Source organism: Suillus subaureus (genome assembly GCF_016647635.1).
Source record: "Suillus subaureus strain MN1 chromosome Unknown BJ212scaffold_21, whole genome shotgun sequence".
Lineage (NCBI taxonomy): Eukaryota > Fungi > Basidiomycota > Agaricomycetes > Boletales > Suillaceae > Suillus > Suillus subaureus.
The window spans coordinates 123,865-150,146 of NW_024538577.1; the positions used below are offsets into that span (position 1 = coordinate 123,865).

General features: G+C 47.9%; 5 protein-coding genes across 5 annotated transcripts; 4 read left to right on the top strand and 1 right to left on the bottom strand.

Annotated features, from left to right (window-relative positions):
• The first annotated feature begins 18 nt into the window (after positions 1–18).
• On the top strand, positions 19–1,695 carry BJ212DRAFT_1362489 (uncharacterized protein). Its single transcript, XM_041335953.1, has 7 exons — positions 19–113; positions 171–571; positions 671–793; positions 847–1,017; positions 1,104–1,257; positions 1,320–1,463; positions 1,566–1,695. Exons 2-6 carry the CDS (start codon positions 513–515, stop codon positions 1,419–1,421), a joined length of 609 nt encoding a protein of 202 aa, XP_041191732.1. The 5' UTR covers positions 19–113; positions 171–512; the 3' UTR covers positions 1,422–1,463; positions 1,566–1,695.
• A 6,193-nt stretch (positions 1,696–7,888) lies between these two features.
• On the top strand, positions 7,889–9,022 carry BJ212DRAFT_1362518 (uncharacterized protein). Its single transcript, XM_041335954.1, has 6 exons — positions 7,889–7,984; positions 8,056–8,350; positions 8,411–8,447; positions 8,502–8,574; positions 8,623–8,789; positions 8,860–9,022. The coding sequence occupies exons 2-6, from the start codon at positions 8,113–8,115 to the stop codon at positions 8,936–8,938; spliced, it is 594 nt and encodes a 197-aa protein (XP_041191733.1). The 5' UTR covers positions 7,889–7,984; positions 8,056–8,112; the 3' UTR covers positions 8,939–9,022.
• A 3,094-nt stretch (positions 9,023–12,116) lies between these two features.
• Positions 12,117–14,486, top strand: BJ212DRAFT_1362550 (cytochrome P450). The gene is made up of 12 exons (XM_041335955.1): positions 12,117–12,231; positions 12,285–12,493; positions 12,543–12,639; positions 12,693–12,955; positions 13,013–13,262; positions 13,314–13,433; positions 13,485–13,587; positions 13,656–13,742; positions 13,791–13,825; positions 13,895–13,941; positions 13,996–14,118; positions 14,167–14,486. Exons 2-12 carry the CDS (start codon positions 12,315–12,317, stop codon positions 14,375–14,377), a joined length of 1,515 nt encoding a protein of 504 aa, XP_041191734.1. The 5' UTR covers positions 12,117–12,231; positions 12,285–12,314; the 3' UTR covers positions 14,378–14,486.
• Positions 14,487–15,816: 1,330 nt separating this feature from the next.
• BJ212DRAFT_361396 (glycoside hydrolase family 55 protein) lies at positions 15,817–19,729 on the top strand. The gene is made up of 22 exons (XM_041343008.1): positions 15,817–16,374; positions 16,422–16,475; positions 16,533–16,565; positions 16,615–16,730; positions 16,785–16,845; positions 16,895–17,065; positions 17,120–17,136; positions 17,190–17,207; positions 17,257–17,328; positions 17,388–17,411; positions 17,459–17,496; positions 17,546–17,590; positions 17,640–18,071; positions 18,123–18,351; positions 18,400–18,484; positions 18,537–18,547; positions 18,601–18,713; positions 18,765–18,885; positions 18,987–19,063; positions 19,113–19,248; positions 19,302–19,327; positions 19,387–19,729. Exons 1-22 carry the CDS (start codon positions 16,118–16,120, stop codon positions 19,582–19,584), a joined length of 2,334 nt encoding a protein of 777 aa, XP_041191735.1. The 5' UTR covers positions 15,817–16,117; the 3' UTR covers positions 19,585–19,729.
• Positions 19,578–26,128, bottom strand: BJ212DRAFT_1362576 (kinase-like domain-containing protein). Its single transcript, XM_041335956.1, has 30 exons — positions 25,834–26,128; positions 25,691–25,779; positions 25,493–25,637; positions 25,321–25,428; positions 25,004–25,271; positions 24,837–24,950; positions 24,580–24,788; positions 24,458–24,521; positions 24,238–24,412; positions 24,038–24,180; positions 23,826–23,984; positions 23,653–23,774; positions 23,539–23,602; positions 23,030–23,484; positions 22,949–22,978; positions 22,804–22,893; positions 22,719–22,755; positions 22,648–22,668; positions 22,502–22,597; positions 22,364–22,455; positions 22,187–22,316; positions 22,016–22,138; positions 21,602–21,965; positions 21,368–21,543; positions 21,159–21,320; positions 20,867–21,110; positions 20,475–20,819; positions 20,333–20,421; positions 20,074–20,283; positions 19,578–20,025 (listed from the first exon to the last, which is right to left on the bottom strand). The coding sequence occupies exons 1-30, from the start codon at positions 25,930–25,932 to the stop codon at positions 19,745–19,747; spliced, it is 4,704 nt and encodes a 1,567-aa protein (XP_041191736.1). The 5' UTR covers positions 25,933–26,128; the 3' UTR covers positions 19,578–19,744.
• Positions 26,129–26,282: the final 154 nt, after the last annotated feature.

The following is a 26,282-nucleotide window of genomic DNA, read 5'->3' on the forward strand; positions in this document are numbered from 1 at the left end:
GCTATCCAAAGAAGATACAGAGGAGTGGATCTCAGTGTGCTCCTGCACCGTTGCTGCATCCCACACCCGGACAGTGGAATCGCTTGGGGGAGAACGAGACTGACCAAACCGAACTAGTGTGCTTTGTAATTTGTTCTCGGGGCTACACTAGATAGATGACAATGACGTACTTGGCAAAGATATCAGAGCTCGAGACACGCGTTAACAATTGGACAGTCGACAGACATGATCGTGACAGAAATTGGGACATTCGCCGATGTAAGTCCAAGACACTAGACCTTCAGTCACGTCTAGCTTACCGTATGCAAATTCAATCTTATTGCAACGTCACCGTTCCATAAATCGAGATTCACGACCCTGCAACTTCAGACTTGCTAATCCTTGCCTGTGGGTTTGGACTTCGTCGTATCACATGTGCGTTCCTGCAAATATACGACTCAAAGCAAAGTGTTATTTTACTCTTGAACGCTTCACTAGAAGAGGAGACAGCTATTGGAGATGAACTGGGTGTCATGGGGTGCAGGCGGCCTGGATTGCGAATTGTGGGTTATGAGATGGGCAAGCGGGATAGGTAAGTTATTCATGTCTATCGTAAAAAAATGATCACTTTGAGAACGACTCGTAACTATTCGTGTTGTTCTTCCGCAGCATATAAACATGACGCTCACAGCCAGGACCTCTACAAGAATGGCGGCCTCATTTCTGTCACCTCCCGCATTCTTATCGTTGACGTGCTGCAATCCGACATCCCAACGGAGCTCATAATGGGTATAATCATCTTACATGCTGAAAAGTGCGTGACCGTTCTTCTGCGTTATACTTGGTGATGAATCGCCGCTCCCCTAGGGTCACTGCTCTCTCCCTTGAAGCATTTATTGTCCGGCTGTATCGTGAAAAGAATAAGGCCGGCTTTCTCAAAGCATTCTCAGACCAGCCGGAGCATATCACCAGTGGCATGTCTCCGCTGAAGAACATCATGAAGGAGCTTCAATTGAGACGCGTTCATATATATCCACGGTGGGCGTCCTCCTTCCTCACTGATATTCGTGTTATTCACCTTCTAGTGCTCTTGTCGTCGTCTTTCTTATCTGTTTTTGCTCCAGATTTCACGAAGACGTCAAGAAAACGCTCGAAACACGTAAAGTAGATGCTATCGAATTTTATCAGCATCTTACAGAGCCTATGGAGGCAATTCACCATGCGATAGTCCAATATATGACCGTCACCCTTTCCGAGCTCAAGAGATCTAACAAGATAGTAAGTATCTTTGAGCTGACCTTATTTGCGCCTGAACAAATCCTCATTCATTCATCTCACAGCTTGAGCTTGATGATCTTAATGTAGAGTCTGCATACTTCCACTCCTTTGATGCAGTAGTCCGCAGGCAATTAGACCCCGTATGGCACAAGGTCGGCCCATAAGCAACTTGTGGGTGACCTCGCGATGCTCAGACGTCTATTAACGTATGTTTTCATCATCTACACTCGGTCTCTACTATTTACTATATTTCCTATGTTGTCGTCTGCTGTCCATTTTATACCGCCATTGACCTAGGATCTATGAAGGTATCTGCTATCCTACGACGCGCTGGCTTTTCACGCATACCTGGAAACTCTCGTATCCTCGAATACCACAACCGCAATTAGTGCAGCTAAACAACACCAGTCCCCTTGGACGCTCACTGATGCGGCTAGCCTCATTTTTAGCACCGCGAAACGACGGTGTTATGTCCTTACTGCTCCAAAACCCACGGCTTCGGTTCCCGAAAGGCAAGTGATTGACATTGACGATGAATGGGATGAGACGCACGGCACAACGGGAAGCAGAAGGAAAAGAAGAACTCATAGGTTCCGGATGTCATCTTCTACTCGTTCGTTTCGACAAGAAACATGAAGGAGAACTTCATGGGCATGGAGGACTTTCAATACCCATCGAACTTGATTTGAGATAATTGGTATCGGAATAACAACAATAGGAATCGACGTTGTATCAATCAAAGAATCATTAACTTGTTACTTGTGTGAGATGCTTTTTAAAGCATCCTGGTCAGAGGAACAACGAAGAGCACTAAAACAGCAAACCATCGCCATCTTGCCTCATCGCGTCGTCGTTGCTCCACGGTACCGGGTATCATCATATAAGCTTATGGTGCGGACTAGATTTTGGGAACCTGCGTTCATGCACTTTGCAACCACAATGATAGCGTGAATGGCCATGTATCAACTTCAGGTTACGTTATTTGCTTGGACTCTAGCGGAGACGTACTAGATTCGAGGGCGACGCCGTCCGATAATACTCCAGAGTCCCTAATGGATCTACACAGGTTCTTGTTTCACCATGACGTTCACGACACCTGCTGTTATCAATAATCCAGTCAGACTCGAGTCAGATTTATGAAGCGAGTATTAGTACAACGAGAGTGAATCAGGGGAGGATGATACTTTACATGAAAGAAAGCCAGTATTACCATAAGATTCTCGAAGATGGTGGGTTCGGTACCGATAGTCACCCAGGCTTTGAAGTGGTTTTGATCATCGACTGGTACGACAGTTTATAAGGGCGACATGCACACAACCACGGTCACTGGATTCGTAGTCCTCAGGATGCACTCGGACCAACTTAGAGCGGTGGCATTTGAGGTCGTGCTCAGTCTGGCTTTCGTCAGGTTATCTCACGTGGACAACTTCAAATTCAAGCTCGGCGCCAGGCGTAGGATTGACATGGAACGAAACTGTACATTCGGTAATGCTACAATTGGATCATCGACAAGTAGGGCTAGAAGTATTGATTTAGCAACTGTGAGGGACCGTTAAGGCTAAGAACTCACGGATCTCGGCAATTCGACCAGTGTTCTCCATGAGCCATGCGACTTAAATCAATCTCTTGCCCACTGGGTATCACAAGTACAGTCCCAAGAGAATTAAATGATCGTTCTTGGGAAGTGAGTGGTACCCAGAAAAGTAGCCGACTATCGGGTGCTACTACCCATCCATCTTCCAGCAAGAAAGAGTTTGAATCACGATCTTGATGAGAGGTGCTCTCAAGTAGCTCAGCAGGGTTTTGAAGCGCATGTTCCAAGTTTGATGAGAAGCAAATGGCGCGATTGTTCCAAGTATTGGTCAACGGGGTGGTTTCTCCTTTGCAACGTGCGGTGGGACGGCTTTCCAAAGATACAGAGGAGTGGATCTCAGTGTGCTCGTGCGCCGTCGCTGCATCCCACACCCGGACAGTGGAATCCCAAGAACCAGACACGATGTGAGTGCCATCGGGGGAGAACGAGACTGACAAAACCTAACTAGTGTGCCCTCGGAAGGGCTCACCTAATGGCAGCCCCGTCGCTGCATCCCACACCCGGACAGTGGAATCCTTAGAACCAGACGCGATACGAGTGCCATCGGGGGAGAACGAGACTGACAAAACCTCACTAGTGTGCCCTCGGAAGGGCTCACCTAATGGCAGCCCCGTCGCTGCATCCCACACCCGGACAGTGTAATCCCAAGAACCAGACACGATGCGAGTGCCATCGGGGGAGAACGAGACTGACCAAACCTCACTAGTGTGCCCTCGGAAGGGCTCACCCAATGGCAGCCCTGTCGCTGCATCCCACACCCGGACAGTGGAATCCTTTGAACCAGACACGATGCGAGTGCCATCGGGGGAGAACGAGACTGACCGAACCCAACTAGTGTGCCCTCGGAAGGGCTCACCCAATGGCAGCCCCGTCGCTGCATCCCACACCCGGACAGTGGAATCCCAAGAACCAGACACGATGCGAGTGCCATCGGGGGAGAACGAGACTGACAAAACCTCACTAGTGTGCCCTCGGAAGGGCTCACCCAATGGCAGCCCCGTCACTGCATCCCACACCCGGACAGTGGAATCCCTTGAACCAGACACGATGCGAGTGCCATCGGGGGAGAACGAGACTGACCGAACCCAACTAGTGTGCCCTCGGAAGGGCTCACCCAATGGCAGCCCCGTCGCTGCATCCCACACCCGGACAGTGGAATCCCAAGAACCAGACACGATACGAGTGCCATCGGGGGAGAATGAGACTGACCGAACCCAACTAGTGTGCCCTCGGAAGGGCTCACCTAATGGCAGCCCCGTCGCTGCATCCCACACCCGGACAGTGGAATCCTTTGAACCAGACACGATGCGAGTGCCATCGGGGGAGAACGAGGCTGACAAAACCGAATCAGTGTGACCACTGATCACGGTCTGAATAGCCGTCCAGTTCACAAGACGTCCATGTATCAGACGAAGAGTGTTCGGAAACCTTGCAGTAAACTGTGGCTATCGTGGACTTGATGGGCGAAAATGGCAGCGCTGATACATACAGATGCGGCGTGCTGTGCAAAATCATCCCAGCAAAGAGTTGGACGAATCTCTGCACATCCTTTGCAGTGGACAAGATATTTTCATACCCGAATTGGCCCTGTGTTCGCGCGTAAGCACTTTGCGCGACACCACCAGGGGACTCTGTCCTCACCTTCAGCCACTGGGAAATAAGTGGAAGCACAGCAACTGCAACACTGAGTCCATCGAGAAGGCCGAGTGATTCGATCCAAAAGAGCAGCCGCTCGTCGTCGAAGAACGATTCTATTTCCTTTGCGAGCTCCGTGTCGAAGTCCGTTGCTCGTACGTGCGTAGCCCAAAATCGAGAGGAATAGGACAGATGCGAGGGAATGCATGTCGCGACTCGATCTGGCAGCCCCGCATCTTCGCTATTAGGGATGTGTGAAGATTTTAAATTACACATATTGAAGCGAAGGCCATGTTCCATCATACGAAGTGACGCAAAAGCAAGATTGCGTTGCGCATTCGATATCTCCACGAAAAAGTCTCCGCTGGATGATTTGTCTGTCAGGAATTCGCGGAAGGATGCGTGAAGGGGTTGGACGGGGTCGGACGAGTTGGTGGTGCCGCTTAGCAGCGATCCCATATCTGCTAACACGACTTGCACTTCGTAATGCTCCCTTAGGTCTGGAAAACGGCGCCGCATCGCATTCAGCGCATCTACAGGGAGGGGTTCGGCTGAGCCAAGTATTTGGCCCATCACGGAATGAAACCTCGCTAGCGCTCGTTGATAACCAGCTTCTGTGGTGTGTCTGTCCTTCCGCATGTTTTCTCCTAAAATGAAGCTATATATGCCATACAACAAGTTTTCTCGCTCTCCATGATCGTGGGACACGACATCATTGAAACGATCGATTGCGCTTGAGCCAGGAGCGATTTCTTGGATGTATTTGCATGCAAGACGCGCCCACTCGAATAGTCCACCAGCTTTGTCAGCGAGGTCTCTAAATTCTTTGTCTCCAAGATCAGACACCTTTTTCAGCTCGTGAGACACAAAAGTATGGATGTCTTTCTTCGAGACTCCTTCTGGAATCTTGTCCATAGATAATTGTTGAATATGTGGAGCACCCCGAAATTCAGAATCGATATCACGAAGTGGGCGAGAGGTGACGAGAATCCGAAAGTTGGATGGGAGTTCGGTAATTTTGGGAAGACCTTCGCCCTCTAATGTACCGGCAAGTATGCGGAGAAGGCTACGCCGTGTCTCGACTTCGCCACTCTCATCCAGCGCTTCGATCACAATTAAGACAGGCCCCGCACTCGATCCAGATAACTTCTTTAGCGGTTCCATAAACAGCTTGCGCCACTGCTGGATGATATCTGACGTGTTCTTAAGCGCGTGTGCATTTTCGACTGCATTCGCCAATGTTCGTTTCATCTCCGGATCACGGTCAGCGAGGTCGCGAGCGATGGTGGAGAAGACTTTTTCATGACGCTTGTCGGCTTTAAGGTCCCGGTTGAAACAAAAACAGGAACCAAGCCCTCCCAAATCGTCAAACCAATTGGCAATTGTGTGAGCGATGGCTGATTTCCCCGTGCCCGCAGGGCCAGATAGCCACAGCACACGCTGAGCAACATCTCCACTGTCGTTGACCCACTCAGTGATCTGGGAGAGAATGTCCGTGCGCGTCCCTGGCAGGCACTGTTTCGTGGTATCTAGTCCTGCGCCAGCTGCATAAGGCATACTGCTGAGGTCCAGTTTATCGCCCAGTTCGTCAGCTGAAGGGGTATTAGCGGATGCAAAGTCAGAAGCACGTCCGAATCCTTACTCGTACACCGGACAAGATCGGCTACGTCCCGAATCGCTTGGTCCCGAAATTGTTGCATAAGCTCATCCAAAGCCTTGTTGTACCGTGTAATCAGATCATCCGTCTCCAAAACAGCATTTTTCCCAAGTCTCTTCCCTGTGATAATAGTGTGAGGTTCACGATATGCGGAGTGCAATAGCTCGATGACTCACAAAAGCTCTTTTTCTCCGAGTAGTCCCTGATGAAACCTGCGCACTCTAGAGTCTGCTGGGCAATCCGTCCAGCGATACTGCGCTTGGATGAAATCTGGCCGAGAGTGTCCTTTTGCGACATGAAGTCGTAGATTTGTTCTAATTTCTTGAGGAGAGATTGTACCGATTGGTCGCGTTCCGTTTGAGCGAGAATAATCTGTATAGAGTCAACAGCTGCTGAAAAGGAGGGCAAAACTACACGTACTTTGGATGCAGTAGACAGCACACCCAGCACCACCTTTGCGTAAGGATGTACCTATGCAACTTAATTAGTCCGCTTCCAACATAGGAGAGTGGCCCGTACATTCGAAAGACCCCCAACGACGGTGTCGAAAAGTTTGAGTGATTGAAGATTGAGTGGTTGAAGATATGTGGTCTGGAAATTGTCTGCGGCATCGAGATCCTTTGGGCCATCCTTGGCTGCGGATGCCACAGCAGTGCTGTGTTTCCCGAGTGGTCTCATACTTTCCATACCCTCACGGGCACCTCGAAGTCCGGCATCAACCGATTGAGGATCAGGAATTTCCACACCAGACAAAGCAGCCCGAAGCTATGCGCCCACCAGAAATTAGAGATGAAAAACAAATGGTTTGGCGCAAATACCTTCGAAGTAGGTTCTCCAGATACTTCTTGGTTCACACGACCACTGAGATTCTCAGGTGTGGCGGGCTTGTCACCATCAGAAGGATGCAGATGCGACGCATCCTTGGTGGACCTCAGATAAGTTCAAGATTAAAGTAATGACCACCTACCTCAATATTCCGATTTGACGAAGCACCTTCGCGATCGGCGTTCTGGACAGCAGGGGTTTGAGGGCGAGAACGCTTGAAGTGTTTCTACACATTATATATTAGCTATATTCTAGCTACCTCAGCAGAAGTTCAAGATCGACATACAGTAATTTTTTTAGCCACATTCTTCTTAAATTTCCGCAGGGTCTGACGAAATCCGCTACGGTGCTGGTTCTGGATGAAGGATGCGTCAGAGGCAGCGACAATATTATTAGCGCTCGTCGACAGTGATACCACGAGAGCACGTACGAAGCTCTCGCCAGTAGTTGCTTCTCTGGATTCAGAGGGCTCTGGAAGAGGTTTCGGCCTGCGGTCTTCGCTCATTGTGAGCAATCAAAGATTGGAATCAGCGTGAGTGAAATAGATGCAAGAATTAGAGGGAGGGGGGAGGACTCAGTAGAACCAAAATTTAAATAACAAGCACCCGAATATCGTTGACCACAAGCCTCAAGGCAGCGCTAATCATGAATCATGTTTAAGTTAAATTATGATTGGGCATTGTAAAAACATGTGTCGTGCTAGGGCTAGTGAAAGTCCAGCATGGTTGAACACCATGCAACACGCTTGATTCATTAAGTTAGTCATGAAATACATACATATGTGTATGTACCATCGGGCTGAACTTCAAGTTGTAAGTGAATGCGGGAGTGATTAGCTTCGGCTAAAGTGTAATTCCGCTCTTCTCACGGTCAACCCTACAGCAGGCTGAGCTTCGCCACGGCCAATGCTCCAGCTGTGCCCGTCATCATTACATGAATCACCTCCCTTTCTGCATCATTGTTTTCATTTGGTAGTACATCGAGGCCTCAACGAGGTGACGGACACCTTGACACAGGCAAGTGTTATACGCCGCCCCAACTGTCGATAAACCTAGCTTATTCCCTACCTCGTCTACTCCACAAATAGCCCCTGCAGTGCCGGGGTACTACTACCACTACGCTTACCATATCGTCCACACTCTCTATGCCCAACCTTTTTGCCAAGCCAGCTGCATCGACAACACTTGCAGCAACCGCAGTCCTTTCATTTTCCTTTGGTCTCACGCCTGTACAGCCGCTGTTCGCTGCACCTACTTCTGCCTCGACTAGGATCTTTATCAGTCCCTCGTTACTGCAACTTACTTTGGCTATTTACCTCTTAGAAGGAGAGAATAAAGGCTATACAAGCTACGATCGGCTCATCTCCTCTACTCGAAAGAATGGTCAGTCCGTCATGCTACCAAGGACACTCTGGCGTACTTAATCTATTCCAATGGAACAAGTGGTCCTCCCAAAGCTATATGTCTCTTTTTGCCACTGGTCTCGTTTCCGAATCGCAGGAATATGGATGCACCGTCTGACCACATTATACAGCTGCCACGGAAATACCACTATCGCTACCCTCTCAACAATAGTAAACGGTATGGAAATGGCTGGGACTCAGGCTGTATGTCTTCCGATGCTACTTTCTTGGTCTCCCTGACTCCCCTGCTAGCCGCCAGCATGGGACACCCCTGATGGACTGCAAGTAATTTTCACTGTCCTTCCGCTCTACCACTCTCTCAGCCTTCATACAACCAGTTTCTTCAGCTTCTTAAATCCCTCCATGATTGTCATGCCCCCGGTATTGGACATCGATATATTCTTTGACAGCGTCCCGAAGTAAGTGAATACCAAGAGCATTTAGCGTGTCCTGTGGTACTTCTGGTACTCATCTGGAGCTGCAATGTAGATATCACATCACGACCTTCTTCCTTGTCCCCTCCCTTCTACACCAGCTCGTTCACCATCTACGCTTCAAAAACTGCTAAGTCGGTTAAGGCAATCGCAAGTGGCACCACATACCTCCCACCCCAGCTCGCCGACCAGGTTTGCGCCCATTTCCCAGACATACCAAGAGTTACTGAAGGTGCATCCTCCACGTATCGTGTGCAAACCCCTAGTGCTACTGTTAATAATCTTCACAGGTTACGGAATGTCCGAATTCGTAGGTGATTTCCCCGTCTGCTCCTTCAAGCTCGTTGACGTCATTGTCTGAGTTAGACAATGGCCATTACCATGAAGCCCATCCCTGGGATGCTCGATGGACGCGCAAAAAACAAGCCTGGCTCTGCTGGAAACCTCCTTCCTGGTGTCGAAGCCTGTGTTGTCCATCCTGACGGGTCCCTTAGCGGGCCTGAATGAGCCGGGCAAGCTTCTTGTCCGCGGAGGCTCTGTGGTGCTGGGATACAAGGGAAATGATAAGGCCACTCGGGAAACATTTGTCAATGGATGGGTGCGTATGGGCAACCAGTCCGGATCGATGAGTACGATATGCCCACTCATACTAGAGTCGATCTGTCTTGTTTGCAGTTTCGAAGACCACGCCCAGGCAAACTCCACCAGTTTCATTGTACTGACCCCCATTCTTACAGGATGCAGCCCGACAAGTTCATTATTGATGTGAGCGTCGCGGGCGTACCTCGGACGAACGCACACCGCATGCGTGGATCGTGTTGACTTCTAACATATGTAAGGATGGAACATTTGATCCCGCAAAAGTAATTCCCGTCTACTCCCATGTCCGAGCTCCACCTGAGCTCCACATGCACTCCTAATCATTCTCACTACCGTAGGGGAGTGGGTTATAATGTAGGTTTTGATTTTCACGTTTTTGCGGTAGATATCGATCCAATTTGTCCGATCTTGTCGCCCCTTTTTTTCGCCGTGAATAGTAATTGGCTGCGTCGATTGGTCCAGGCCCCTCAGCCTAATATCGCCCCTACAATTATGAGTGCTGTCTTTTTATCTACTGCCATGACCTCGTTCGCCGTCTTCCTGTGTCTGTCCCATTTGATTTAGCATCGCAGCGTTGTCTTGTATAAATACATGGTGTTCCCTGGTCTCACTAGACAGCCCTTTAAGCTTTATACACTAGCTGATCCTTACCAACACCTGCTGCTCATTTTGGACTAACAACATAAGGGCGGCGCTGCACCTCAGTCAAGCCAGGCGGGTTTCAATCCCAGTCAGCTACTAGTACTTATGATAAGTGCGAGTTGTTCGGCTCTACACTCCTTACTGCTTGCATCTCGATCAACTACTCAGCCTCTTTCCCCCTATACAGGCTATTTATTCATTTTGTACACTCTGCTACCTTTAAATCACATTCAGCGATCTCGCCTTAAATCTGTGTTCTAGTACATGCAGTGACGGTGTATATATACGTGGGTTTTTCTCATTATCAATCGAAAGGTTGCCACCACAAGGTTCACACTTCACTGGTTGTATGCCACGTCCGAATCTACATTACTTCCATGATTACGAGTGACCTCAACAGGTACTCCTCCATCGTATATACTGAATCAACTGTGATCCTTTCAGCTGAGTCCTGACAGTACTGGTAACTTTTGATTTTCTGGAAGGCTCACTCATGAATCACGTTGGGTCAATATCTGATATACTATGAGTCAAACGTCCAATTCAAGGGCCCCCATTACTCAAGCGACAGTGAAATTTCAACTCTGAGAACAAAAAAAGACATTAATGACAGCACAAACACAAAATCAGAAACGACTCACCCGCGCGACGTGAGCTCCTCGATGTCTTTAGAGTGCTTCTCAAGAGGCTTTGCAATACGGTGTCTCAGTGACATCATTCTATTACAAGGCGCAAAAGGCCAGTCAAGAGATTGATCCAAACGCAAACTGCTAATACTCACATAACAATTTTTAGAGCAGCAGTCGCTGGCAATGTTACAATAGTCGCCATCCTTAGCGCATCGCGAGTCTCTGCCGAATATAGCTGGTGTCGCGCCGACAGAAAGAGTTGCTGTCAAAATAACCACAACGGCGAGGAAGAAAGAACGCATTATTTGCACGAGGTGATATGGGATCTGGCAGAGTGGTTCTCGAATCAGTCTGAGGTACTAGTCACTATACGAGGGAAGATGGCCTGCTTTTATGTCCTGAAAACCTTTCTAACCATTCTAGGAGTTAAGAATAGGTGGTGTGATAGTAGTTGTTCGGCAACTCTGCGACTAGCAGGAGAAATGGAAGCTAACAACATATGGATAGATTCTGGGCTGGGTATTGTATGAGTCTGTTCCCCAAAGTGCGAGCTCGCTGACTGCTCGGGTCCGAGTAGGCAGCATGCTCGACGTCGGCTATATGCCTGGCGAGGAGAAATGGAGGCTAAAAGTACAAGGATAAGTAAGTAGTGATCAGTGACGTGACACAATAGCGGTTGACTCCGTTTACTACTAGGTTGCCCTACCGTCAAAACCCCACGGTGACTACTAACCATGAAAACGATGTAGTATCACACAACACACCTGTATGGACGTTGACAGGTGCTCGCCGACACATCATTTGCACTATGATGCAACGTTGTAAATGGTCCATGCACTGGCCAGCTCTGAATCGTCAGTTGAAATGGACATCTCAAATGCAGCGAGATCCTTGCTCACCCCAAATGAGTAGCAAACTCAAAAGAAAACCGGGATGGTACAAACACCAATACAATCATGGTCTGATCAGTTGTACCATTCTTCTTTGTCCATTTCTGGTAGCCTTCATGTCATGGAAGTGTGTGGGGTGATCGACCTCGCCGTTAATTTCCAGTGCCAAAAGCTTGCCATCTGAGAGGCTGCCATGGCAAAGGGGATGTCATCTTCATCGAGGCCTTCAAAGCGCACATCGTTATGCTTCCCTGTATTGGCGTCCCACTATCCAGAAAAACCTGCCGCCGAATACAAGCAAGGATGACTACTTGGAATAATCATGATAGCGGCTTGAATCGATGGTACTAGTGTATCTAGAAGTGCGATCTTCGCTATTCGGGTATCTCCCATGCAACTGCTCTCCTGTGTATCGCTGGTGACAAGAGACTACTTACTATCCATAGATAGAGCCGCTGGCACGAAAATGGTTTGACACTGTTGCTTGTATTATGTAAGGTCCATACTCTCACTTCTGCTGTAACTGAGCTGCTCGTACCTTGCAGTAGGAGCCGAACAGTTTCGGGGTGGCAACAGGTCACCCGCTTTCAGGGTTTGAAGTCGTTCAATGGAACCGAGAAAGATCCGAATGATAACAGGGTACCAGGAACCGTCTTTGGACCCGAAGTAAGCGCTACTAGTACACAGCACGAATTTGGTTGACGAATCTCTCCAAACTGTGACTGTCTATAACCAATCCATAGCTAATTATGATGTTCCACGTGCCCGAATCGTTCTCGTTTTCACCTACTTGGATTTCCGCAGGATTAGCAATTGTTGTCGTGCTTGGCGAGTACTGCAGAGGAAGATTTTTTGCCAAACATGCATTCCCACTACCCCCTGGACCTCCAAGGCGCTGGTTCTGGGACAGTGCTATGCCATCAAACAAGTCCGTTATATTCATGCTCCTTAAGCAAGTTATTCAATTTCTGCTTCAGTGTGACCCATACAATCACACAGTGGATACAAGAGTATGGTCCGGTTGTCTCTGTACGTCAGGGAAACCAAGTCTCGGTCATCATTGGAAGTGTAGAGGTACGTGGTCAGTTGCTAGATATCGTACTTCACGAGAATGGACGGCTGTGTAGACAGCCAACGATATTATGGAGAAAGAAGGGAGTGCTCTCGTTGATCGCCCCCGTGCCATAGCTGCTGATGAAATGTTTTCTCAAAATACGCGTCTTGTCCTTATCCGCGTCGGGTCACGGTTTCGTCGGTTTCGCAAAGCGGTACAAGTACAGTTACAACCGAAGGCAGTCGAAGCGTACCGAGACATACAATCAGAGGACGCGAAACGGCTTGTGTGCGATATTTTGAAGGCACCAGAGAAACACCAGGAACATGTGAAGCGGTGTGTTATTAGTATCATTCTTATGGTTATTGATTTTGCCCAACCGCAACATTGTAGATTTTCGAACTCGATCATCTTGCGCATGACCTATGGGAAATCGACGCCGACCGCGAACACGGATCCTGAGGTAGTAGGGATGAAACTTGTGGTAGAACGGTTTGGAATTGTTATGCAACCCGGTGCTTTTTTGGTTGATCGCATCCCTATTCTGCGGTACTTGCCCTGGTATGGACGTCAGTTGAAGGTTTGGTTTTGTGAGGAGTATGAATTGGTACTAGGGCAGATGGAGCGAGTGAAAAATGAGATAGTGACTCATTTTTATTGTGATGTGTGTTCTGTGTGCTCACATCTCTTTCAGGCAAGTGGTATCGCTGGGCCGTCTTTCATGCGCACACTTCTCGAGCAGCATGGAAATCAGCTATCGAAAATTGAGATGTCTTTTTTGGGAGGGACGCTTTTTGGTGCCGCTGCTGACAATGTAAATAATTTACGTCTTGGTTGATGAGCGAGATTAACAGTTCATGTTTAGATTTCTGCGGCAATCACCACTGCTATCCTGGCTGCGGCTTGCCATCCCGAGGCACAAGCGCGTGTGCAAGAACAGCTAGATACAGTTGTAGGTAGAGAACGAGGTATGTCTTGCTTTATGGTTCAAATTTGGTATGGGATTAGGATGAGATACTCAATTTCTTATTGATAGCCCCATCTTTCGAAGATATCCACCGTCTTACTGAGTTACGCGCATTTATGCATGAATCATTACGCTGGAGGCCTGTCGTTCCGCTCGGTAGATTATCTTCCTTTCGTTGTCAGCCACCTTTGACTGTTAGCACAGGTTTCCCTCATCGTGCCACGAGGGATATAATATGGGTATGTGAAATTGGTGTTCTTAAAATTTGGACTGGATATCAGATTGCGAATTAATACTCGTACATGTAGAAAGGGTTCCGGATCCCTGCTGGCGCAACAGTCTACGGCTGTCACTGGTACGATGATCGATTCGTCCTCCCTAACTTATCGGTGATTATTGAATGCTACAGGGCCATTTCTCATGATGCAACTGCTTTTCCTGACCCAGAAAACTTTGACCCCCAGAGATGGGTTGAACTATGTGGGCACATTCGTTCTGATCTCAAGTCTTTCCCATTTGGCTTTGGCAGGCGGTCAGTTGTCTGATCAAAGCAGTAGTATTAAACTAACAGATAAATCAGGGTCTGTCCGGGACAGCATCTAGCAAGTGATTCTGTCTTGATCACTCTTGCGTATTTGTTCTGGGCTTTTCGAATCTTGGAACTCAAGGATGCGCCCATAGATAGGTGGGCATTCGAGGAAAATGTTATTGCACACCCACAACCGTTTTCGGTCATGTTTTCTCCCAGGTTGGATCTGGGGCATTTGGAAGAAGCCGTGGGACAATCCTAGATATGTACATAACCTTTTGAGACTATGTTTCGTCGGAACCGTCCACTATGATCCATTCCGTGCATACATTCAGGTGTAGCTTAGCCTGGGAAGCAATGATAAATCAATAGTGAGCGTTTTGCATATACATGAAACCAGCCTCCTTAACTGGTCGATGAACAACGGATGCGGTATGACAACACCACTCTACGCCCGAACCTTGCCTGCTATTGTGCACCTTCGTCGATCGGCCTGCACTTTCTGCTTACAAAGTATTACTCTGCATTCAAGACGGAACTGATGAGTCAATACAACCAACAATACTGTGACCCATGTGGAGTGACGCAATGCTAGTGAGTGTTGTCTCATACTACACTTGAACCAATCACATGCGGTTGGTGTCAGCGTTGTCTCTCGATGCTGCTGAAGATATATCGGCATCCACCCAATCCCGTGCAGTCTCTCGATGGGGCTTGTTCCTGATTTCAATAAAAATCATTCAAAAGACAACGTGGCTCATCTGACATCAACTGTAATTTACTCACCACTTGAAGTGCATGTGCGGTGTCAAAGTCGGGCGTACCGGTGTCCGGATATCGGGGAGACTAAAAAGAGTTATTACTGCAGCCAAGACACTTGAATCCCTGCAAAGATCAATTCTCAGGGGAGCATTATTAGAAGGAACAACGGTCTTTCTTCAATAGGTCTGACAAGTTAGGGGAGACTGGGGCAAATCTTATGTGTACTGGCAACCCGTGATGCTGTACGCGTCTGTGAGATTACTGATACACTGTCATTCCCACAGATGGACTGACTAGTTCGGTCAATTGTAAGGACACCCTGACTGAATTCGGAATCATGGTAAGAGTTCTGGGCACTCACTCATCACAAGACGTGCGTGCTGTCTTAGTGCATTGATTTTCTCGAGGTATCGTGTTCATCCGGTAAATGAATGAGCATTAAGTGCAAGGGCGGGTGGCCTTGGACACTCACAGAATGGTGAGTACCATGTCTTTTCAGAGCGAAAGACCATCCAGGCCCACTCGGGCCTACTGGGGAACGAAATGTGATCATTGTTGGGTTTTGATCAAGACCCTTCCCGTTGAAGGATCGCGGAGTTTTAAAAGCAAGGCTTCGTTACCTCTTTGGTCTTTCGCGTCGAGCAGCTTTAGAAGCGAGTGAAGCACACTCTTGCCCTTTTCTCCCTCATCAGGTGCATGACTTGCTTGCGGATAGCCTGGAGCGTCTCAATTACGCTGCGACCTTCTATCCAATAGCACGACGAATTTGATAGCCAAATCATCCAAGACAAGCTGTCGTTATACTTGAGGCAATAATGCATGCAAGTCGCTACAAGTCTGGGGCTCTGGCAATTTGCTAGTCACCGTGTACTAACTCATCCAGTATCTTCTGTGATAATAATGAAGGGCTAGGTGAGCCCATTCCGAATGTATTGAAATGCATATTTCATGTGTTAGTAGGAATCACTTACATGGACGGGCTGTAGTTCCGTGGCACCTCGTGGTACACTTGCTACAAGCTTTGCTGTCATATGGGGCAGATTCCCATAAGTGAAAACGTTCCGTTCGGAACTGTATGTCATGGGATTGTTCATGGACTTCATACCTCTCTTGTCGGCTCTTGAAGCACTGCTAATCAAGAGGTCGCCTGATTCTATCAGTTGTCTACTCCACTGCATAAAAAGGTGTTGGTTTGTGCCCACTTTCTTTAGTGCTTTCACTTTATCACCTGAAGTAAACAATGTCGCGTTACTCAAAGTCTCTCCTGTTGAGTGCACTGTTAGCATTTTCCACTCTTGTATCCGGATTGGGCACATCCTGCTCAGCGCCGTTGGGTAGTGGAACAGCAGCTCCAAGTGATCCTTATTGGCTTCAGACCGTCAAGCATCAAGGAACTTCGGCCTTCAACTCGGACCCGAGTTCTTACCAGGTTTTCAGGAATGTCAAGGATTTTGGAGCCAAGGGCGATGGTATCACTGACGATACTGCTGCTATCAAGCATGTTATTTTTCTTCACTCCAAGCATTAACTTACTCATATCCCAGCTCGGCCATGTCCTCCGGTGGACGTTGCGGTGGTGGATCTTGTAATTCTTCCACGTCAGTGCAGAGTGTCACTGATTCTCTGCAAGTACTTTAACCGATTGTGGTATTTAGTGTTACTCCGGCCATCGTGTATTTCCCTGCAGGGTATGTCTGTTCGTTCATATCACGAGATTGCCTGCTGACCATCGGACAGCACTTATCTCGTCTCCTCGGCGATTGACACGTACTATTACACTCAGATGATCGGAGATGCAAAGAAACCTCCGACCCTCCTTGCCAGCTCGTCTTTCAATGGATTTGCAGTCATCGGTACCTGATCCGTCATTTTCATTGTGGACGCTGCCTTACATAGATTTTGCCCAGATGCCGATCCTTACATTCCCAATGGCTGGGGCGCTCAATGGTTTTCTAACCAGGACAACTTGTATGCCGTTTTTTCTGTGCACGGTGCACTATGGCTCATGGACGTCCAGTTATCGTTCCATTCGTAATTTGATAATCGACCTTAGGCAAATCCCTGCATCAACTTCTGCAATTGGTTTGCACTGGCAGGTTTCGCAAGCCACTTCGCTCATCAATATCGTGGTCGAGATGTCCACCGCTTCCAATAACAATCACCAAGGCATGTTCATGGAGAATGGGAGGTAAGAGGCTCGCCTTCTTATCTTGAATCCTAATTCTCAACATACGGTCACCAGTGGTGGTTTCATGGGAGGTGAGCACATTCTGTCTTGATACGAGAATAAGAAGATTAAATTTACGCATCAGACATCATATTCAACGGAGGTAAACACATATAATGGTTTTTGTCAGTTCTTTGGTGACGTTTCGTCAGGAAAGTACGGCATCCAAGTTGGTAACCAGCAGTTTACGGTTCGTAATCTGACCGTCAACAATGCCGCTACTGGTTTGTCCTCTCGTCCATCAATAAGTCACAATACACTAAATACCAATATCGATCGGCAGCTGTCTCCGGCATCTGGAATTGGGGTAATGCTCAGCTTTTTGAAATTTATGCAGTTCTCACATTCTTCTAGGATTCACATTTCAAGGAGTCACGATCAACAATTGTCAAGTATGCGTTGAACTTGTAAATATCATCGAAGAGAGTTGACAGATAATAGGTCGGCTTTGATTTGGCGACAGGTGGAACGACAACAAGCAACCAGGTTCGCCTTCTCAAATGTTTGACCTTGCAAGTAGCTGAATACTGTCTAGACCGTCGGTTCAGAGGCTATCATCGACGCAGTTGTGACTAATACCCCCATTTTCGTTCGCTCTTCGGTAGCGAGCAATGGTCAACTGGCTGGCTCCCTCGTTCTCAATAACATCAAGCTGAGCAATGTTCCCACCGCAGTTGGTGTTGCAGGCGGAGCCACAGTCCTTGCTGGTGGTACGACGACAATCGCTTCGTGGGGTCAAGGAAATGTGTATTCCGGAACCAGTGGATCCAAGAATTTTGTACAAGGAAATATTGTCTCTGCGAACAAGCCCTCCGTACTTTTGGATAGCGCTGGACGAATCTTCGGAAAAGCTCATCCTCAGTACGCGAGCTATGCTGCCAGTCAATTCATCAGCATCAAGAGCCAAGGTGCAAAAGGCGACGGCCACACAGATGACACTGCCGCTATTCAAAGTGTTCTTAATGAGGCGTGTTTTGTTACCTTACCCTGCCGAAGTCAAGTTGATAATTTTCATCAGTACGCTGGATGCAAGATCATCTTCTTCGATGCCGGAACCTATCATGTGACCGATACCATTACCATCCCCGCCGGAACTCAGATTGTCGGTGAAGCCTGGTCAGTTATCATGGCCGGCGGGAGTGCTTTCAGCGATCAGAAAAACCCTCGTGCGGTTATTCAAGCAGGCGCAGCGAGCTCTCAAGGTGTCCTGGAGATAAGCGACATGGTCTTCACTACTGCAGGCCCAGGTACGTGTGGAAACAGTCTCTCTTATTTCTGAAGCTGATCTCTCACAGCTCCTGGTGCCATAATGATCGAGTGGAACGTGCACGATCCATCTGGTCAGCAAGCGGCTGCAGGAATGTGGGACAGCCATATTAGGTTGGTTTTGATTCTCTAGTGGATTTTGGATACGTTAATGATGATGGTACAGGTTGGGTGGAGGTAAATCTTTCGAGATTTGCTGATGAAGAAGCGTTCTGACTCTTCCTTGTTAGCTGCCGGAACGAACATGCAGTATTCACAATGTCCCTCAGGCTCTGTCAACAGTGCTTGTCAGGCTGCTTTCCTTGGGATATATTTGACTTCTGGATCGAGTGCATACCTTGAAGTACGATGATTAGAAGCCCCAAAAAATCTCTAATTTGATATCGTCGCATAGGGCACATGGGTCTGGACCGCCGACCACGACCTTGATACTTCCGGCTCCTCTGATATCTCGATCTTTACTGGTCGCGGGATTCTTTCCGAGTCTCATGGCCCGGTATGGCTTATTGGCACATGTGCGTGACCTTTGTAACTCTCGTGACCTCGCCCTGACAACCTGACCTAGCTTGTGAGTGATCACCAGACTGGGACATTGTCACGATGCTCATCAAACTAGCTGAACACGCTGCGCTGTACCAGTATAGCCTGGTGAACGCTCAGAACCACTATATTGGCTTTGCCCAGACTGAGACGGTATGGACTGATCTTCATATCAGGTTCATTCCATCTGATACCGCCTAAGCCATATTACCAACCCTCTCCGGCTGCGCCAGCACCTTATAGCACTGTCTCATTTTACAACGACCCTACCTTTTCGAGTTCGATCAACATGGCCTGGGGAATGTACATCCAGTCTTCAAGCAACATCATCATATTTGGTATTCACTTTAACTTCGCTGCTCTTGCACACCATTAATAATCGAACGTACAGGAGCGGGCTTCTATAGTTTTTTCCAGGTGAGTGAACTGCGCTATCCGTTCTTTTACTACTCATCCGAATCGATTTTTTTATTCAGAATTATAGCCAAACCTGTTTGACCACTAACACTTGTCAAGCACAAATCTTCAACATCGATTCCGCGTCGAACGTCATTGCATACAGCGTGTCAACCGTAGCCACTACTTACCAGCTCAGCGTATCACAGAATGGGGTCATCCGCTCCAGTGGTAATGCCGATGGGTTCCAGGAGACTTTCACAGCTTGGAGCAAGTAGGAAGGACCAATTGAATCTTGCAGTACTAAAATACACTATACGAGAAATCTGTGGTTCCAGTAATACAAAGTCCTGCGCGAGAGAATACGAATGCATGACTACAAATCACCATGGGCGGTGGACATCATAAAGTAAGGTTTGAAAAACTGTCACAACGGACCTAGTTGAGAGTAAGAATTTGCATACGCTCCTCTCGTGTGGCATAGAGCAGCAAATACGGGAATCCTTCAGCTTTTCGCTTAGCAGCTGCTTCGCGAATTTGCTGAGCATACGCCATGTGAACAGTAGGCATGGACGCTGTAATTCCCTTCCAGGTCTCTTCATCAGTGATCCAGGAGGAATTCTTTATCAGGGTATCAAAGACCGCGTTTGGAACATCAACAGCAAGCATCGGCAGCCCGTTTTGTACTGCTGTTTTAAGGTGCCCAGTCCTTTCGTACGCTAAACATACATCAGTCAGTTTGAAATTATATCTGGAATTGACATTACCTCGATCAAGAAGGATTTGTTTGACGTGCTTTTTCTGCTTCTTTGTATCGACAGGTAGAATGAGTTGTACTTCAGGGGTAGATGCGTCCTTGGATGGCACAGGAACCGTAAGCGTATCAGGGTAAGCAGATGAGCCTGAGGTAGCCAAGTCTACGCGTTTCTGCTCAGCAATCTGGTGTTGAAGCCAGCCGACGAGATCTTGGCGTGAAACTGTCCTTCGATCAGCCCCGAAAGGTGGAAAAGATCAGAAAATTCAGACCTTCATAAACTGTGCCTTTCAAGATGCTTTTCACCTTAAAGGCGGCCTGCTCGCGGCGCACGGTGCGGGGTCGAGGATAAATGGCGAATCTGATGCCAGACGTCAGCGTGGATGATTTAGGCAATTCTGGTTTTGAACCTACAGTATTCCTTCGCGTGTGCATAAGTCGACGTGACTCTCATGTTCAAATTCCACGATGTTGGCATCATACATGATATCGGCGCTGATGTTGTTCTGCCACAGTAAAGAAGCAACTTCCAAACGGTCTTGCAAGTAGCCTGCTTGATATGAAAGGATATAAACATCGCATCTCCGAGGGCTCCAGAAACCGAATGACCGCTGTTCCTTAACGAGTGCTTTGACGGAGGTGCTCTGGAAGGCCGCTAAGACCATCGCGATCTTCTCAAGAGCGATTTGTACGGCGAATGCACAGATAGAATCCGACCTAGGTTTCGGATTGGAATACTGGGCGATGAGATTGTCGTATCTATCATAAATGTCAAGCAACATCGAATTCAACCTTGGATGACATACCGTCCAGCTGCAGCGAGAACGTCCAGCCGCCTAGTTCGCCTGACTACTTCGATACGCACTCCTTCCTTGAAATGCATGTGATGAGCGCCCCACATTAAGGGATGGAAGAAGACGGGGGCAGAGAATCCCGCAGATGTGGCAAACTGAATCGTTTGCTTGATTTCCTCCACGGCGGGTTTCATGACCGTAACAAGGGTGGGTGAAACCTTCTCAAGCTTGGATAGGTGAGTGTCGATGTCCTCATCTATTCCAACAATCAGCTCATGCACATAGACGCCTGTCCTTAGATCACCTATTTCAGCAAGGGCCTCTAATTCATCCGTCGTACTCCTCAAGAGGCCTTTCTTCAACAAGGATACTCGCTTTTGTGGAGCAGTAGACTTCGACTGATTAATGATCTCTATCACCGAAGAACGGAGCTCCTCCGGAATACGATTCAAAGCAAGATCCGCGACTAGTTCCATGTTAGCGAAAGTCAGGTAAACACAAAAAGCTTTATACTCTTAGAATGAGAGATATGGATCTCGTAGTTCTGAGCAAGGTTTGGGAAACTGTTCAAGCAATTGCTGAGAAGAATGAGGAACTCGGCACCGGCTGCCATCATCCCATGCTTGGTATCGGGAGTGATGACGTCAAGAACCGCTGCTTTTGTAGCCTTTGGATGTCCTGGGGCGGAGCTGTGGATAGTCGAACGGTCATTACAAACACGTTTGAAAGAAGCTTGGAGGAACTCGCTTTGGTCGATAAATATTCGTGATATGGAATCGCTTGATTCTTCGCAGTCCGGCTCGTGCAGCCAACCGAGCGAAAGGTACCAGCGCGTTGTTTGGCAAGCAAACCATTTCTCCGTGACGATCAATGAGGGTAGCATGGTTGTGGCACTCTTCGGGATTGGATGACGGTAGTAAAAGCGGAGGTTCCATGTCAACTGCACCATGAAGTCGAAAGATGGCTGCAATTCGGTCCTCAACGATGTCGTTCAGGTATGCGTGCTCGGGAATTTCAGCTTCAATGTCGTACAAATAGCTTCGAGCCTGATTTACAGGTTGGTTGAATAAGGCAGACAACACGCCCTGGTGGTACGGAGAGTCCGGTTTAGCTGCCGCTTGCGCATAAGCATCATCGACCTTTGTATGGATAGGTACATACTCATCATCCGCAGAGCTCCTTTGAAGTATTCATCCTCCACTCTAGGAGGGAGAAGAGGGCTCTGTGAGAGTTCCAATGCGTTTGGGCGCTCGGCAGGGTCATGGCGAAGGAGCGCTGCAATAACTGCAATGAATCAGCACATTAGAATGCTGTCAGTCAATCTAAACCAACTTTGTTTCTGGTTCGAACGGTGAGGGTCCCAATCTCGAGGGAAGTATACCTCGAGCTTCCTTAGGTCTTCGAGCACAGCTATACGCTCCGCTCCCGTGGAAAAAGAAAAGTTCATTTCGAAGAAAACAATCTAAGAAGCATGAGGCTATGTTCAGCGGATTCTGAAAGCTTGCTCACCCCCAAACTATACATGTCGGCTTTGTTGTGATTGCGGGGTCCTCGTTTCCTAGACTGGACTTCGGGAGCGATGTACAACTTAGTTCCAACCTCTATTCAGCGTCAGCGTTGATCGCTGTTGAACAATTTGTGACAAACCGAGCGTTAGTTCTGAGTCTGAATGAACGACAGACGGTGATAGATCTGAGGGGTCAACAGCAGCTAAACTTGACGTGGCCAAACCAAAATCTCCGACTGGTCATGACGTCAAATCCAGCATTCAAGAGTACATCTCAAGCACTTGCCTTTGCAGTCCCCTTTCCCATCTGAGTGAAGGGTAAGCGTATCGGAATAGACAGGTAAAAGTAGGATATACCAATGAAGATGTTCGTAAGCTTGATGTCTCGGTGAAGCTAGTGTGACGTGAGAACAGACAGAAAGTCGAGTGAGACTTCACATACAATACCCATGCTACCCATGTGCACCAAGGCATCGAGGATTTGATAAAACAACCGCCAAGCCTCATCTTCAGACAAACCCTCTGCCACTCGCTGGACGATACTCGTTCAATCGACCGATGTAAAGCTTGTGTAACGAATATCGCACCTCTTTCAGAGTCTGACGTTCAACAAACTCCTGGGTGAAGAAATGAATTCAGTGAAGACGCTCATGGTGTGCAGATCTTACCATTTGTATGTACAACGTTCGAGGCTGGATAGGATCCTTCGGAGTATCTTCGTCTGTGGTGTATTCTGAGGAAAAGAGATTGCCAAAATCTCCATCGCTGTCATCGTCCTCTTCGTCCTCTTCTTGGTTATCATTCTTGATCTCGGGCCGTGTGAAATGAATGCTCGGAAAAGATGTCTTATTGGACCCATAATCGTCCAGATCTTCCAATTTTACCTTGAATGGATCAGACGTCTCGCGCTCGTATGATTGGGGCACGGATGTCATGCCGCCCTCAGTCCCAGAATCAGATCCAGTGTCAGAGTTTGAAGATAGTATGCTTGAGTTTGACTCATTGAATTCAATCCACGTCGTGTAATATCGGACGATGAAACGATGCGACAGCCGACTTAAAGCGTTCACTTCGCGGAACAGTTTGTTGTCGTCCTTGTCTGATCGCAAGCGAATCTTTTTGACTATATATCGGCGCATCTATTAAACATCCGTTTCTTGAATTTAAAACCACATACCAGCATAGATGCGATTATCAATCTTGTTTCGAGCTTTGACCACAGATCCAAAGGCACCCCTGCCCTGAATACTAGCGTAAGCGAGGGAACAGGTGATCGTGTACATTAGAATACCAAGAGTTCGAGCTCTTCCCAATCCTCCTTCCAACGACTGGCCGGAGCAGTGCGCTGAGGAACTCGGAAGTAGTCATTCTCTGGAGAGCCGAAGTATCCATTGGGTTTTGGCGTCCTGAGATCTGGACAAATATGTAAGGATGAAAGACATGAAAATAAAGCATTAGTGCTACCGGTATTAATGAATGGAATTGTCGTGGGACTTCCAATTCGTCGTAGAGATTGAAGAGGCGCCGCCGACGCCAGATCCGCTAGAAGGCTCAAGCAGGAAACTTTCTTCGCGTGCACCAACATATTCAGCGCACATGTTTGGAGAGTGGGAGAAAGAGCCGCTAAAAAGCGAGATAAGCTTCAGCATAATAAAGCGTGACAGAACATGGATTACCGGCTTGCACAGCCTCATTAGGATCACTAAACTGCCTCATGACGTCTCTTCCATCGACCATTTGCATGAAAATTACTCCAACGCTGTGTATATCGCGTCCCCGAGTGTATGACAGAACAGACTCGAGGACATCTTTGGATAACCTGCAATGGTCATTCAGATGATGAGGAGCCCTGATGTATCATCTCCACATTACTTACCAAGGTGTAGGACGTATGTACTCATCCTCGTTCACGTTTGATAGGCCGTTGCCGAACGGATTAGACTTGTGGTAGTCCTTCAAGCGTGCATGATAACCAACTTTTCCCATCCTGACCATCTTGGTGTGGGTTCTGTTCTCTCTCGTAGCAAGATAGATGCAAGAAATGTCAAGACCTAGAACGATATAAGTTATTGTGCAGGTCAAGACTCAGGCCGTACCTCTGTGAATTATGTCGGCCGAATGGACGGCGTTCAGGGCAGACAGAATCTGACCAAGATATTCCTAGAAGAGTCAAAGCATATCAATACTACGATGATGTTCAAGAGACTCCACGACGAACTGATGCTCGATCTTCTCGAAGACGTTCACAATCCTCAAGGACGTCTTGCAACGTTAACGCAGGTCTTTGTTCGGAGAGAATGGTGATGCGCGGTGGAGCGCCAGAGTAAGGGAAGTTCAGTTTGACAGCAAGAGTGCTTAGAAGGTTTGGGTGCTGAATATTGATCAGTTTCTGGATCTCAGCTTCTGCTGCGTGTAACTTTTTCTTCCCTAGAAAAAATCAGTCGGCTGCCTTAGAATGAGGTGCATTGATCTGACCTTGAGTAGTCGTGTAGTAGTCCGAGTTAAAGCTGATGGTGTGAACCTCAAGCGGCAGTGTTGCGTTGACGTCGTCACACAACGGATCTGCAAGGTATGTGATACCAAGGCACTCTCCCTCGACGAGGTAAGTATTCTAGAGGATACAAATGTAAAATTAAACTGACCTTTTCGCGGATGAAACATCTTGACGGCATTGAAACGTACTCCCCTGAATTCTATTTCAGTGGGAAAGGACTCTGTGAGGGTGTCTCCTGAGGAGGGAACTTCAGTAGCATCAGACTGCGCCCTTCGCCGAGCTGCCTTATACTGCATCTCCTTGGCAAGCATATGCCTCTGCGCATCAGCTTGAATCTGTTCCTGGAGTTCTTCGGCACGTTGAGCTGCTAACTCAAACTCCTTTTCGACCTCTTCCTCCTCTCGTCGCTTTCGTTCCTAATTCGGATATCAATACATTTCAGTGGGACAATAATGGGGAGCATACCTTCTCTTCTTCCAAAGCACGCTTTGTCATCTCAGTAGCAAGAGAACCGGAGGATTCAATGGCAGGATGGACGTGATCAGCTAGCCACTCCTGAGCCGACGTAATGATCTAGTCGCGATCAAACACATTGTGAATGATACGAAGATGACTTGGAAAGTTGTTATATACGCACCTGGAAGACCATTTCAGATCCTCGGAGCATCTGAGCCTCAGAATGAATGGCTTTCTGAAGAGTTACCTCATGATCATGGTTAATACCACGAGGCTTCTGTATAGTGAACACGGGGGTTGCAAGGGTGGGATATGTTTTAGGTAGTCTAACGAGACATTTGTTAGGAAAGAAGAAAATATGAGCACCAGGTTGTCTGACCTGGTATGCAAGTGAAAGTAGACCTTGGAGGCATGGATCGGATCGGGGTGGGTAACTTTGATGATGAATTCGGGCAATCTGGTGGCTCCCTAGACATGGATATACATATTCAGGAACTAATTCAAGAAGACGAGTGGGCAGACCTTCCAAGCCTTGGGCGGTGGTGGCTCAAAGAAGTCTGTATCATAAATGGACTTCAATGCGGTGATTTCGAGTTGCTGGAGTTCTTCAGTTGTTTCCATTGTGAATATGGATTAAAGGCAAAGCAGAAGAACGCGTTGCGCGTGGGCAATGCTAGATGTGTATGAGGGTCCTGTGGACCTCAGCACCTCAAGCAATCATGGCCAAAACTCAGGAAAGGCGTGGTGATCAAAGCGTTCTAAAAACAGAGATTGATTGATGTAATACGGCCCATTGTCGACTCATGTAGAGTCACTTATGGCAGTGTTTGGCTCTGTCTATCGATGGCTCCTAATCCTAATAGGCGTCAACAAAAAATCAAGTGATTCGACCGGAACCTTGACTGGCACCCAGCTTGCCACACGGAGGTCAACGAGTTGTTCGCCAGCGGTGGTCTGAGACTTATGCAACA